The sequence below is a fragment of the Epinephelus lanceolatus genome, chromosome 6 (genome assembly GCF_041903045.1).
Source record: "Epinephelus lanceolatus isolate andai-2023 chromosome 6, ASM4190304v1, whole genome shotgun sequence".
Lineage (NCBI taxonomy): Eukaryota > Metazoa > Chordata > Actinopteri > Perciformes > Serranidae > Epinephelus > Epinephelus lanceolatus.
The window spans coordinates 27,592,084-27,606,236 of record NC_135739.1 but is presented as its reverse complement, the minus strand read 5'-3'; the positions used below and the strand labels follow the sequence as shown (position 1 = coordinate 27,606,236).

The following is a 14,153-nucleotide window of genomic DNA, read 5'->3' as shown; positions in this document are numbered from 1 at the left end:
CTCATGAACAGGTGCCACTCATTGGGCTGAAATTGGCCATTTATTTTGATTTATTATTATTATAGTACCACTTGTATGAACAAGCCTCAAAAAATAAGAGACTTGTGTGCCAGGTTAACACCACTGACAACATCATGTTTGATCCTGGTGAATTTGTTTTAAACTAAAAGATGCTGCACTGAGCACAGACTTTAAAAATGTAAGGGACTTTTACATCAGATTGAGGATACTGTTAACTGCTTTATTCAGAGACAAACACTAGTTTTATTTTGAAGGCAAAATCATTCCAGTCAGCAAAGCCTACTTTCAGTTTCGTTCCTTTTCAAACAGCTTGGCATCGTGAATGTGTACCACTGCATTTGCCCAGCGCTCCTACACAGCGTCAGAGCTGGCCATCAGTCACCATTCTCAACAAGAAGATAAGGAGGTAAGGCTGAAAATATTAGTATAGTATATGAATAACATTAAGTGTAGCCATTGGGTTTTTTCAACCTTTAATGTATGCATATGTCAGTGGGGTTTTTAATGACTTATTTATTTTTATGACTTAAAGTGTGGCACAGCTGCTACATAGTTCTCTTGTAAAATTCTGTTGTGTTATTCATACACTGGATAGACTTTTTTTTAGACTTTATCCGGTTTAATATCTAACCCCCAAAGCTGGCTCCCGTCACACACTTATATTGACTTTAACCTGACTTGAGGACTAAAACAACAGATCTAACAGTTCACCTCTGGTGGAAGCCACATGTGAAATTAATAAGATCTAGAAACATTTCTAAAATCAATCAGCAACCAGTGAAGAGATGTTAATTGACCTGATGCTGGATAAAACATTAACATAATAGCATCTGTGTAACAGAATCCTTGGGCTACGGTTGGTACTCATAATGAGAATGTGGCAAATATTTTCTTTGTCAGTCAGACAGGAAATGGTAAGTTGTTCTGTTCTGCCCAACATCAAGCTGGGAAATTCCCTTTTTGTCAGTCTGACAGTAAATAACTTTTTTCTGTCTGAATCTGTGCCGACCAAAACTCTTTTGCATGCTTCAAAAACTGAGAGATGAAACTGAGAAACAATCTGAGAGCAACCTTTAGTAAATTAATAGACTATTTCATTTTATACATTTTTATTAACGGTTAGACATTTGACTCAAGTACAGGTTTTCAAGTAGAGTTATTTCTATGGTCAAAGACAGACCAGAAATATACGTAAGTAAACATGAACAACTCTCTCCCAAATCCAAAAACTAGAGCGCTGGGGCCAGTTGCACAAAGCACCATAAGTTTGCTCCTTAAGGATGGCACTTAAGGTTTAGTTTTTCCTTAGCTAAGGAAATTACTCAAGGGTGTGGCACAGAATCTCTTTAGAAGGTTTCCTTAGTCAAGGAAAGATGTTGAGGCATTTACTGCACTGAAAGATTTTACAACAAGAAAGTTGTACTGGAGACCATTTCCTTCAGTATAAGACCAAGATAAGGACAAAAACTTCAGGAAACTCTAGGGAAAAGACTTAAGGGTGTTTTGTACAATCGATTTTTTAAAGAAACCTTTAACTCGGACTGAAAGGAAAATCTTAACTTTAAGTGCTGCATAATGCAGCCGGCCCCTGAAACTCAAACTTGTGATGTCATAGGGTATAAAGCCTGAAGCTGCTCCATAGACAGTGAATTAGGACATTATATTTGATGACATCACAAGTTTGAGACTTTCTTCTCTGGCTTTTGGCTTTGAAAGAGAGTACTTCATGTTCACAAATGTTTATTAAACTGTATATTTATCCTCCTTTATATACTTTAGCATACCAGCTGTCCACTATGGAGGCCATGCTAACCAGGAGCCGCCAGACCACAATCTGCTCCCAGCTGGGGAGAGTGAAACTACGGCTGCTGTACAAGGCCAGCATCCATGGTTTCACCGGCGCAGCCTTCCACCAACAATGTGACCAGCGTGGTCCCACAGTGTCTGTGGGCTATAACGCCTCCGGTTATGTCTTTGGAGGCTACACCCAACATCCCTTCACTCAGTCTGGACAGTACGTGCATGATGACCAGGCCTTTCTTTTCACCTTCAGAGGAGAAAGGCTCCTCAAATATCCAGTCACCAGTCCCACTTATGCAGTAAATATGACTCTGGTCCATATTTTGGAGATGCATTGGCTCTTGTTAATGGAAGCAAAGCAGTTGTCTATAGCAATCCAGGAAATTACTACAACTTCAATGCTGCAGAAATGCATGGCAACGACCTGAACCTGACTGAGTGTGAAGTCTATGAAGTCGAGGGTGTGTTCACTATTATTTGCCATATTTTAACTTTGATGCTTTGCTGTGACAAATCCACGTTTATTCTGATATAGTCTCGCCACCAGACAATCAGAGCTCTCCGCCTTCTGATAGTCTGGGGACACTCCTTTCTAAAGTGTGTTTAACACACTGGCAAAAACGGCCGGCAACAAAGCAACGCCTCTTGCATTTTTGAAAAGGACACGCCTTCTTGGAAATGTGTGCTCCCCCTTTTCTCGTCCACAAGGAAACAAACACACAGAGAGCTTGAAAATGGATGCTGAGAGATTAAACGTTTTGTCAAACGTGTGCTCATCTGTGAAGAAAATATTTTTTCCAGCGGATGTCTTAGTTACAAGATGATTGAGCTAACTAGAGTAGTTTCATGTCGTATCCGACAACGGGAGGCTTTTAACAGATGACGTCCTGATGTTAGCTTTGCTGCTGCTGTTAGCTGTCCCAGTCAGCTGCAGCCACTGATGCTTTCTAGACATTGTGATTTCCCAAAACTGAATAAATACCACACAGAGCAACACAAAACTGCTTTGCTAGCTCAATCATGTTGTAACTAAGATATCCGCTGGAAAAAATATTTTTTTCACAGACTGTTTATTAAGTTATTACCTATTACAGACACCGCTAACGGCTAAGAAATAGTAGTGTTTGTTCAATCATTGTGTTTATAGACTTTACAAACATCGGCTTAGTCTAAACAGTGATACAATGATGTGAAAAATGTGTTTATATATGTATATATATACAGTACAGGCCAAAAGTTTGAACACACCTTCTCATTCAATGCGTTTTCTTTATTTTCATGACTATTTACATTGTAGATTTTCACTGAAGGCATCAAAACTATGAATGAACACATGTGGAGTTATGTACTTAACAAAAAAAGGTGAAATAACTGAAAACATGTTTTATATTCTAGTTTCTTCAAAATAGCCACCCTTTGCTCTGATTACTGCTTTGCACACTCTTGGCATTCTCTCCATGAGCTTCAAGAGGTAGTCACCTGAAATGGTTTTCCAACAGTCTTGAAGGAGTTCCCAGAGGTGTTTAGCACTTGTTGGCCCCTTTGCCTTCACTCTGCGGTCCAGCTCACCCCAAACCATCTCGATTGGGTTCAGGTCCGGTGACTGTGGAGGCCAGGTCATCTGCCGCAGCACTCCATCACTCTCCTTCTTGGTCAAATAGCCCTTACACAGCCTGGAGGTGTGTTTGGGGTCATTGTCCTGTTGAAAAATAAATGATCGTCCAACTAAACGCAAACCGGATGGGATGGCATGTCGCTGCAGGATGCTGTGGTAGCCATGCTGGTTCAGTGTGCCTTCAATTTTGAATAAATCCCCAACAGTGTCACCAGCAAAACACCCCCACACCATCACACCTCCTCCTCCATGCTTCACAGTGGGAACCAGGCATGTGGAATCCATCCGTTCACCTTTTCTGCGTCTCACAAAGACACGGCGGTTGGAACCAAAGATCTCAAATTTGGACTCATCAGACCAAAGCACAGATTTCCACTGGTCTAATGTCCATTCCTTGTGTTTCTTGGCCCAAACAAATCTCTTCTGCTTGTTGCCTCTCCTTAGCAGTGGTTTCCTAGCAGCTATTTGACCATGAAGGCCTGATTCGCGCAGTCTCCTCTTAACAGTTGTTCTAGAGATGGGTCTGCTGCTAGAACTCTGTGTGGCATTCATCTGGTCTCTGATCTGAGCTGCTGTTAACTTGCCATTTCTGAGGCTGGTGACTCGGATGAACTTATCCTCAGAAGCAGAGGTGACTCTTGGTCTTCCTTTCCTGGGTCGGTCCTCACGTGTGCCAGTTTCGTTGTAGCGCTTGATGGTTTTTGCGACTCCACTTGGGGACACATTTAAAGTTTTTGCAATTTTCCGGACTGACTGACCTTCATTCTTAAAGTAATGATGGCCACTCGTTTTTCTTTAGTTAGCTGATTGGTTCTTGCCATAATATGAATTTTAACAGTTGTCCAATAGGGCTGTCGGCTGTGTATTAACCTGACTTCTGCACAACACAACTGATGGTCCCAACCCCATTGATAAAGCAAGAAATTCCACTAATTAACCCTGATAAGGCACACCTGTGAAGTGGAAACCATTTCAGGTGACTACCTCTTGAAGCTCATGGAGAGAATGCCAAGAGTGTACAAAGCAGTAATCAGAGCAAAGGGTGGCTATTTTGAAGAAACTAGAATATAAAACATGTTTTCAGTTATTTCACCTTTTTTTGTTAAATACATAACTCCACATGTGTTCATTCATAGTTTTGATGCCTTCAGTGAGAATCTACAATGTAAATAGTCATGAAAATAAAGAAAACACATTGAATGAGAAGGTGTGTCCAAACTTTTGGCCTGTACTGTATATATATACATATATATAGCTAAAAGCTCTGCTGGTTTTCTACCCGGAAGTATTTGTAAACAACAAGGCGATTCCCTCTATAGCCCGGCCGGACGGATGAGTCATGGCCTTGTAAAAGATTATGTTTGTTTCTTTTAGTTGGCGAGAATGTGTCACCGCAAACGCAACAAACATCCACTAACTTTGACGGCGTTTTCTATGAGTGCGGCTGAGCCATTTTGTACCGCTACACGTGTTTCTAGTCGGACTATGTTTACGAGCACAAGAGTTCAGCGAGCCACCAAAGGACCGGCCTGCGGATTTACTATTGGTTCTGCAACGTAGGGAGTTTTTTTAAACTCTGAAATTGTATCTGCCCATCTAAACACAAAATCAGGGAGAAAATCATCAGTCTTTAGTTAAGCAAAGCGTCTAAAGACTGACTTGTGAGTCTAATTTTGATATAGTTCATGATGTGTCTGTCTATATGTGCATCCCTACCAACTACAGTGCCCTCCAAAAGTATTGGAACAGTGAGGCCAATTCCTTTATTTTTGTTGTAGTCTGAAAATATTTGGGTTTGACATTAAAAGATGAATATGGGACAAGAGATCAACATTTCAGCTTTCATTTCCAGGTATTTATATCTGGATCTGATACACAACTTAGAAGATAGCACCTTTTGTTTGAACCCACCCATTTTTCATGAGAGCAAAAATATTGGAACATGTGACTGACAGGTGTGTTTTGTTGCCCAGGTGTTTCCCAATTTCATTGATTATTCAAACAATAAATAGCACTGAATGTCTGAGCTCAGTTTCAGATTGGGTACGATAGATTTTGCCTGTGCAGACTGCATTTAGAGGTGGAACCAACATGAAAACTGAGAGCTGTCTATGGGTGAAAAAGAAGCAATTGTGAATCTGAGAGAAGATGGACAATCAATCAGAGCCATTGCACAAACATTGGTCATAGCCAGTACAACCATTTGGAATGTCCTGAAGAAGAAAGAAACCACTGGTGTACTAAGCAACAGACGTTGAACAGGTAGACCAAGGAAAACATCAGCAGTTGATGACAGAAACATTGTGAGAGCTGTAAAGAAAGACCCTAAAACAACTGTTAGTGACATCAGCAACAACCTCCAGAGGGCAGGAGTGAAGGTATCACAATCTACTGTTCGCAGAAGACTTCATGAACAAAAGTACAGAGGCTACACCAGAAGATGCAAACCACTCATTAGCAAGAAGAATAGGAAGGCCAGGCTGGAATTTGCCAAAAGGTACAGAGATGAGCCTCAAAAATTCTGGGAAAAAGTTTTATGGACTGATGAGACAAAGATTAACTTTTTCCAAAGTGATGGAAAGGCGAAAGTTTGGAGAAAGAAAGGATCTGCTCATGATCCCAAACATAGAAGCTCATCTGTGAAACACGGTGGAGGTAATGTCATGGCTTGGGCTTGCATGGCTTCTTCTGGGACGGACTCTTTCATCTTCATTGATGATGTAACACATGATGGCAGCAGCAAAATGAACTCACAAGTCTACAGAAACATTTTGTCTGTTAATTTAAAGAAAGATGCAACCAAACTGATTGGGAGATCCTTCATCATGCAGCAAGATAACGACCCAAAACACACTGCCAAAACAACAAAGGAGTTCATCAGGGGCAAGAAGTGGAAGGTTTTAGACTGGCCAAGTCAGTCTCCAGACTTAAACCCAATAGAGCATGCATTTTACCTGCTGAAGAGGAGACTGAAGGGAGTAACCCCCCAAAACAAACAACAACTGAAAGAGGCTGCGGTGAAAGCCTGGAAAAGCATCACAAAAGAAGAATGCAAAAGTTTGGTGATGTCAATGGGTCACAGGCTTGATGCAGTTATTGAAAGCAAAGGATTTGCAACTAAATATTAAGTCTCATTCACTTTAATCTATTTTAAGTTTATATGTTCCAATACTTTTGCTCACCTAAAAATTTTGTGTTCCGTTACAAATAATGCTATCTTCTAAGTTGTGTATCAGATCCAGATGTAAATACCTGGAAATAAAAGCTGAAATGTTGATCTCTTGTCTCATATTCATCTTTTGATGTCAAACCCAAATGTTTTCAGTCTACAGCAAAAGTAAACGAATTGGCCTCACTGTTCCAATACTTTTGGAGGGCACTGTATGGCCACTAGTATTAGATTCCTTAGTGTCCGTCACCACTGCTACTTTTTAGCTACATTTTAATACTACAGTTCAGGTATTAATGTTGAATTTTCATCAGGTGACGTTACTGCACTGTTTCATATTTGTAAGAACAGGCAATAAAGATGTTGATTTTCAATGTCATAAAATATACATTAATAACAGAAAAAGATTATATGGGTGTTTTTTTTTGTGTGTGTTTTTTTTTAATCAAATTTGATAGATTGTTGTCGTTTTTATTACCTCCGCCAAGGAGGTTATGTTTTCACGGCATTGGTCTGTTTGTTTGTTTGTCTGCAAAATAACTCAAAGTTATGAACGGATTTTGATGAAATTTTGGTGGTGATCGGTTGAGGCAAAGTGGATAAAATAATAAATAAAGTCTATGGTCTGACAGCCTCAGCAGCAATTAAGACGGTGAAAATACCGCCATCTGGTGGCCGGAAAGCACGTCTTGTTCTACTTGCTAAATATTGTAAGTCTAAAGTTGAAATTAATGTTCTGTTTTGGAAAAAAGAAAGCGAAAAATACAAAAAAACATATTATATTCTGTGTTGGTACAAAATAAAAACGAAATAAATACACCACAGTGTTTCCATGGTGAAGGCATATATGTAAGGGATAATGTATAATGAGCCGGTGAATACTGGGAAAATAACTCCTGACGGGAATATAACCCCGACGCGCAGCGGAGTCGGCTCATTATACATTATCCCGCTCATTATACATTATCCCGCTCATTATACATTATCCCGCTTATTACACGGCTAATTATCAGTTAAATAAATAATGTTGTGCATGCATGAAGTGCATTAAAACCGACCGGATTCGACAACTTTTGGTGAAAGTTTTGTTCTCACCCAGGCTTAGTGGACTGAACCGAGGCATAAAACTCGCGTAAAATGTCATTAAACATGACTGCCGAGTGTGTATTCAAAATCGTGTTCTTTTGTTTTTGACAGAGAAAGTCCATCAGTATAGTTGTAGTAGTAGTACAGTACAATATAGTACAGTAGCCCATTTTGTTGTCTTTTTTGTATTTATCTCATTTTTCTCCTCCTCTATCACTTGAAGCTCTTCAGGTGTCAGTTCCTTGTGCCATTTTTCGCTGGATTTTTTTCTTTCCTTCTCCATTTCTTTGTCTTCAGTGGCATCCCATTCCTCAAAATCCTTGTAGCTACTTTCCAAATAAGTTAAAAGAAATGTTAAAATCAGCCATTTCTGTTTGTCTTGTCCCTCGGAAGTTGTTTGACAGCTGCAGTGTTGCAGGGCAGCGTCGCTAGCAACGCTGAGCTACATAGCAACTGTCTAATGACCGTTGCTACTAGCAATGGTCATTACACAGTAATATCAGACCGCTGAATGCCACAACTGATCAATCAGAGTACAGCATTTATTACAGCTGTGTAATAAAACCTAATAATGATAGTGATGCAAATAACCTAATTCTGATGCAGGCTGGAAAATCTGATGCAGAGGGGGAGGGAATATCACTTACTTGGCGGAGGTCTGCACTCTCTGAGTGCTTTTCTACTTAAAGGTGTTTTTGCTCTTCAACAGAAACCACAGAACTTGAGAGGCCATGGAGGACTATAAACTGGGAATCTCAGTAAGATGGATAGAGCCACCAACCCTCACGTTAGCATGCTTTACTATAGGACAATATACTGTGTACAGCATGCCAAAATGGATTTCACATGACATGACGTGATGATGCTATGCTTCGCTGAACAAGCTACACCAGCTATTTTAGATTCTAATAGACTTAGTGTCTATGGAAAATATTATGTGATCAAATTGCTTGCCATGCTTATACAGTTTTAAATTGTACAATTCTTTACTAACTGTCATAAATTTACCCGCAACCATGAAAGCATCACAGAGGTAAACTGGCTGTACATAAAATGTCTTCTGAACAACCAGGATTAAACAACTTTATCACAAGATGAGAACATTTCTTTTCTTGTTTCTATAGGAACAAGAAGGAGCTGATGGAGAGTATTAAAATGTACAAACCCACAGTCAGCTCTGTGTCCCAGGCTCGGGTTCTGCTCATTGGACCAGTTGGAGCTGGAAAGTCCAGTTTCTTCAATTCTGTCAACTCTGTATTCAGAGGCCACGTCACCAGTCAGGCCATCGCTGGCTCCTCTACCACCAGCCTCACAACACAGGTTATTTCCTGCCTCTTAATGGTTTACATTTGTGGTGACTGATTTCAAAATGAAAGTCCTGTCCTTGTGTTGCTCCATTTTGTTCTCTCTTTGTTCTCTGCAGTTTCGCACCTTCTCAGTGAAAGCTGGGCGAGATGGGAAATCTCTGCCAATCATCTTGTGTGATACCATGGGACTGGAGGAAAGCAGAGCGGCGGGGCTTGAGATCGATGACATCAGCAGCATCCTTAAAGGTCATCTGCCAGACCGTTACCAGGTGCAGCTTTTTGTTACACTGAACAGGATATTAAATGTATGATTCATTGATTTGGTTGTAGTTCACTCAAACTGTCTGTGTTTCCCCTCATCTGCATTACTCAGTTCAACCCCTCTGCTCCTCTGAATTCGGAGGCCCACGGCTATCGTAAGTCTCCAAGGCTCAAGGACAAGATCCACTGTGTGGTCTATGTCGTTGATGCCTGCAAGGTCTCAATCATGCCCACAAAATTGGAGGAGAAGCTGGATGCTGTCCGCAGAAAGGTCAACTTAATGGGTCAGTAAAAATGAGTCCCTCTTCATTATAATGAAGACATACAGTATATATACAGCACACTCTCTCTGAATGTCAACATAGTACAATACAGTACATACTGTAGACAAACAAGGGGCCCCATAAGGTGACAATGTAATTTAAATTAATTCAACATGTTTCTTTGACTATATTGTTAATACATTTTTATAAATAAAAGGAAGAAAAGTTATGGCCAAGACAGGGGATTACTTTGCTGCTGCTCTCCCTGCCTTAAGCTTTCCATATAAGCGCATAGAAGGGCAGAGAGGTTTGCTCTCTCTGCCTCAAGCTTTCTTCATTTGCATGTGGAAGGGCAGAGAGGTGTGCTCTCTCTGCCAAATAACAAAGTTATTTCAGTCAGGACCACTTTAGTCAAAGAAAACTTTATTTCCATTTGCAGTATTATATTTGGCGGTATGGCATCTGTTCTGGGGCCCATCACCGTCAAATATAATACTGCAAATGGAAATAAACTTTTAAAGTGTTCCTGACTGAAATAACTTTGTGTCATATTTGCTGAAACTGTCACTATACTCTAAAAGAAATACATGAGATAAATAATCTGGAAAAAAAAAATCATGCCCCCATCCCTTCAACTGCCTCTGATGGCATACGCTAGAATCGTGGCACACCCAAAACAACCAATCAGAGCTGAGGATTCTCTAATGCATGTCCGTCACTCAGTGAACCGCAATCAAACTGTCAAGCTAGGCTGCACTGATCAGATATGAATCACGATTCTGCCTCAGATGGGTTCAGCTGTCAAATTAGAAAGTTTTTGACCTGGCTGCCATGTTGGATACAGATAAACAGAGTACCAAGCACCTCCCAACAGCCGGACCGGTCTCTCATTTTACAGCTAAACAATGCACTAAAATATGTTTCTGAAATAAATAAGCAATACAGTAACAGAATCTTGATTCATATTTCATCAGCGCTGCCTAGTTTGACAGTTTGACCTCAGTTTATGAACAATGACTGGCATGACTGATAGCTGCGTTAGAGACCTTTCGACTCTCATTGGTTGTTTTTGTTCACATGCAGTAAGGCCATTAGAAGCGTTACATGGCAATAGAGTGGGCAGAGGAATATGATTTTTGTCACAGATTATCTGCGTCATTTAGTGCTGTTTGAATACAATGACAGTTTCAGCAAATATAGAAAAATTATATGACTATATATTTTTCTAAAAGGAACAAACTATAGTTTTAAGTTTATTAAAATCATGAGGGTTTCAACTTCTTATAGAAACAGCTGAAGTGTGAAATCTATGCACTGTGTAGTGTCCTCAAACATTTTCCAAATGGAGCGGAACAATGTTCCTCTGTTCCTAACAATCCCCAAAGAAATACTGCATATTTTATGAATGTGAAATCAAGTCACGTGGCAAGGCAAAAAGGCGATTAGTTACTGTCCGAAATCTCAATTTATTGCTTACTGGAGAGTTAATGACTCCACCCATTTTGAAAGTTATCACTCAGTTAAATGGTGTAATCAACCTCATAGATATGGGTCAGCAGGTTCCTGCTTCGCACACGTGTAGGTTAAGGATCCATTATCAGCCCAGGAGCAGTTTTTTTTTGTATATAACTAATGTAATGTATGAATGTAACATATCTCACTTACCTCACATAGTCAAAGCAACTCAATGCTGATTTTGGTTTCATACGGGACACAAACCCTGGTCACCTGAGTGAAAGTCCTGTGTTTGTTTGACACCTCAACATGCAGACAGTCTCGTTCTTCATACTAACATCACCTCACTAACATTGCCATTACACCACCTGACCTCCTCCATAGCTGTGTAACAATACACACAGACATTTAATCATTGGTGATTTGAACACACTAGTCAATGTAGCAGGACCCTTTTAACCCATATCTAAGAAAATTCAGTTCAAGAAAAACATATAAATTTTATTTTAGAACTGTCCTTAAGTTATAGAGGAGGCATTTAAATTACAACCAAATATTTTAGAATATTTCAGAAGCATTGTGTCAATATTTACAGCCTGATACCTGTAGAGCTACAGTGTTTTTAAAATGTTCTTTCTGCTCTGTTTTCAGGAATTCCTCAGCTGGTCCTGCTCACTAAAGTAGATGAAGCCTGCCCTTTGGTGAAAGAGGACGTGAAAAACATTTACAAGAGTGGCTACATCAAGGAAATAGTGAGGATTTCATATTCAAAAGGATTTGATGATTTTATACAGAAGAAAAAAATGCAACAGGATTTGTTGTACTGTAGAGTTGTGGTGTGTGTTTATTTATTAGTCAAAGGAAAGATTTAAGCTAACAAGCTAGTCAAAGTCTGTTTTATTTGCTTTAGTGTGTTATCTAATTCAGACTGATTCAATGTACTTGACTGGTAAAGCACTGAAGATGTTTTAACGCCATTTTGAAGTCATTTTCCTCCTCCTCCTCATGTCAGGAACTTAAAGGACCTAAAATTATTTGGTAAATCAGACTCACATCTATTAAAGTACTTGAGTAAAAATACATGAGTGAGGTGGCAGGTAATAAAACCAATATGTACAAGATTTAAGAGACATTTGACTTTTGAGTTTTTCCTGAATTTCTCTCATGTAAATGTTTTGTGGTCCAGATGCAGGAGGTCAGCGCTCAGCTCGGTGTGCCAGTGTCCTGTGTTGTGCCAGTGAAGAACTACTGCGAGGAGCTGGAGTTGGACCTGAGCTGCGACGTCCTGCTGCTCAGTGCTGTCATGCAGATGCTTCGCTTCGCAGACAATTACTTTGATGATATCAGTGACCAACTCAGCAACACCGAAGTCAAGGAATAGGAAGTACCTGTGCAGCAGATGTTTATATCTTGTCCAACTGTAATGAAATGTCCATCACAATAATCCATCCATTTACCTGCAGGTGATGCTGCATTGTAGAGTTCACTGTGAATTTCCTCCCCTGAGTTCTCCAAGCACCCCTTGGAATGCTGGGAGATGTAGTGCCTCCAGAATAACCTCATTTTGACCGTGTCCCTCAGCTGTGAAATGTTCAATTTCCTTTCTGATCTGGCTGTAAATTCTTTACATTGTTATAAAATTGTTACATTATATATATTACAAATTATTATTTTTACATTAGAGGTTCAAATACTGTAATTTATTTGATATAACTCACATATTTAAAAGTTGTTATCACAGTGTCAGCCGATTTACTGGGACATTTCATCACAAGTTTGACAAGCTAAGACATTATCAGATATTACTGCAAGTATTAAAATATATTATTTTCTGCATGATGACGTTATTCACTTTTGCTTCATTATCTTTGTGTCATGTTACTGAAGCTGAAGTCACAGTCAGCTGGTTCAGAGCAGTTTATCAGAGCTCATCTGCATTGCTTCCTTAAGTCTGATTTGTGTTCAGCTGCTAGGTGCACACATGGTGCTGTGCAATGCAGTGAAAACAATAAATAAATAAATAAAATTGTCAGTCATGGATGATTGAAATGGAGATCACTTGGCTTTAATTCAGTTGGAGCTGATAGTACTCTATGTATTTTGGTGTTTTGACATATGGTAATTTTTCATGAGACTTGTTTTTTTTGTAATTTCCAGTTTGATTTTCCAGGTTCCTCATGAATATTTTATGTTTTTGTCAAGAAACAACTTTCTAGTCTCTCAGATGTTCCTTCTATCAGATATAATCATGCTTATTGTTATGTTGCATGACATATTTAGCCTGTGCTTTGAGTTGTAAACTCACTGATATTAAAAGCTCTTGCTGGCCAGACTGGATGTGGTGTTGAATTTGGAAACTTAGAAAATCTTCCTATGATCAAGATCATTAATGATTCCTAAATTAATTAATAATATAAAGTATTCTGCATTGCCATAGAAGTTCAGCGTGGATGAATGGATAGAAAGCTCAAATTTACTAACACAGGTCAGACAGTTACTGTACAGCAAACACCAAGTAGCTCACCTGGTAGAGCAGGTGCCCCATTTACAAAGGCTACGTCCTTGCCACAGTGGCCCTATGCCCTTTGCTGCATGTCATCCCGTGTGGCTCCCCCTTTGACTAAAAAATAACCTTAAAAAAGCAACACTGGGGCTATTAAATGTTAAAACCGGCCGGACTCGGTTAAAATCTGGTTTTCAGCAGGTTCCTGTTCTGCAGCAAAAAAATCACACTTCACACTAAAAGTGTGGAAAAATATTATGTCTGTCTTGTGTTGTGACATTGAAGTAAAGCATGTAGTTCCCAAACTTCAGGGCGTAGTAAGATGAGAGTGCAGTGGTGAGTCCGAGGGGGAAAGGTGTCATGACTCTTGTTGGCTCTGTTGTAAAGTCTTGCTTTTAATTCACTGGTTTCCTTTGCGGTGAGGGACCAAATTGGGAGACAGGAGAATAATGTAGAGAGAATGATTGCATGTAGGTTACACTCACACTCACCACCTACTTTTGCATCATTGCAATAAACTGAACTGCACTGGGTCATAAACTGGCAGGTGTCCTTTCAGTGACAATAATCATTAGTTAAGAAAAAAAAACAAGCGTGCTCAGGATAAAAAAAAACACTAATCTAAAAGTTTGAAACTGTAATTATTTTTATATTAAATAATTTAAATATAATG

The 14,153-nt window shown here is 39.6% G+C and overlaps 1 protein-coding gene across 1 annotated transcript; it reads left to right on the top strand.

The window, feature by feature from the left end:
• Nucleotides 1-318: 318 nt before the first annotated feature.
• Nucleotides 319-13,015, top strand: LOC117253490 (interferon-induced protein 44-like). Its single transcript, XM_033620978.2, is given in 9 exon segments — nt 319-427; nt 1,801-2,127; nt 2,130-2,282; nt 8,401-8,449; nt 8,816-9,011; nt 9,115-9,267; nt 9,372-9,543; nt 11,629-11,729; nt 12,164-13,015. Coding segments are annotated over 8 exon segments (1,329 nt in total). The 5' UTR covers nt 319-427; nt 1,801-1,817; the 3' UTR covers nt 12,359-13,015.
• Nucleotides 13,016-14,153: the final 1,138 nt, after the last annotated feature.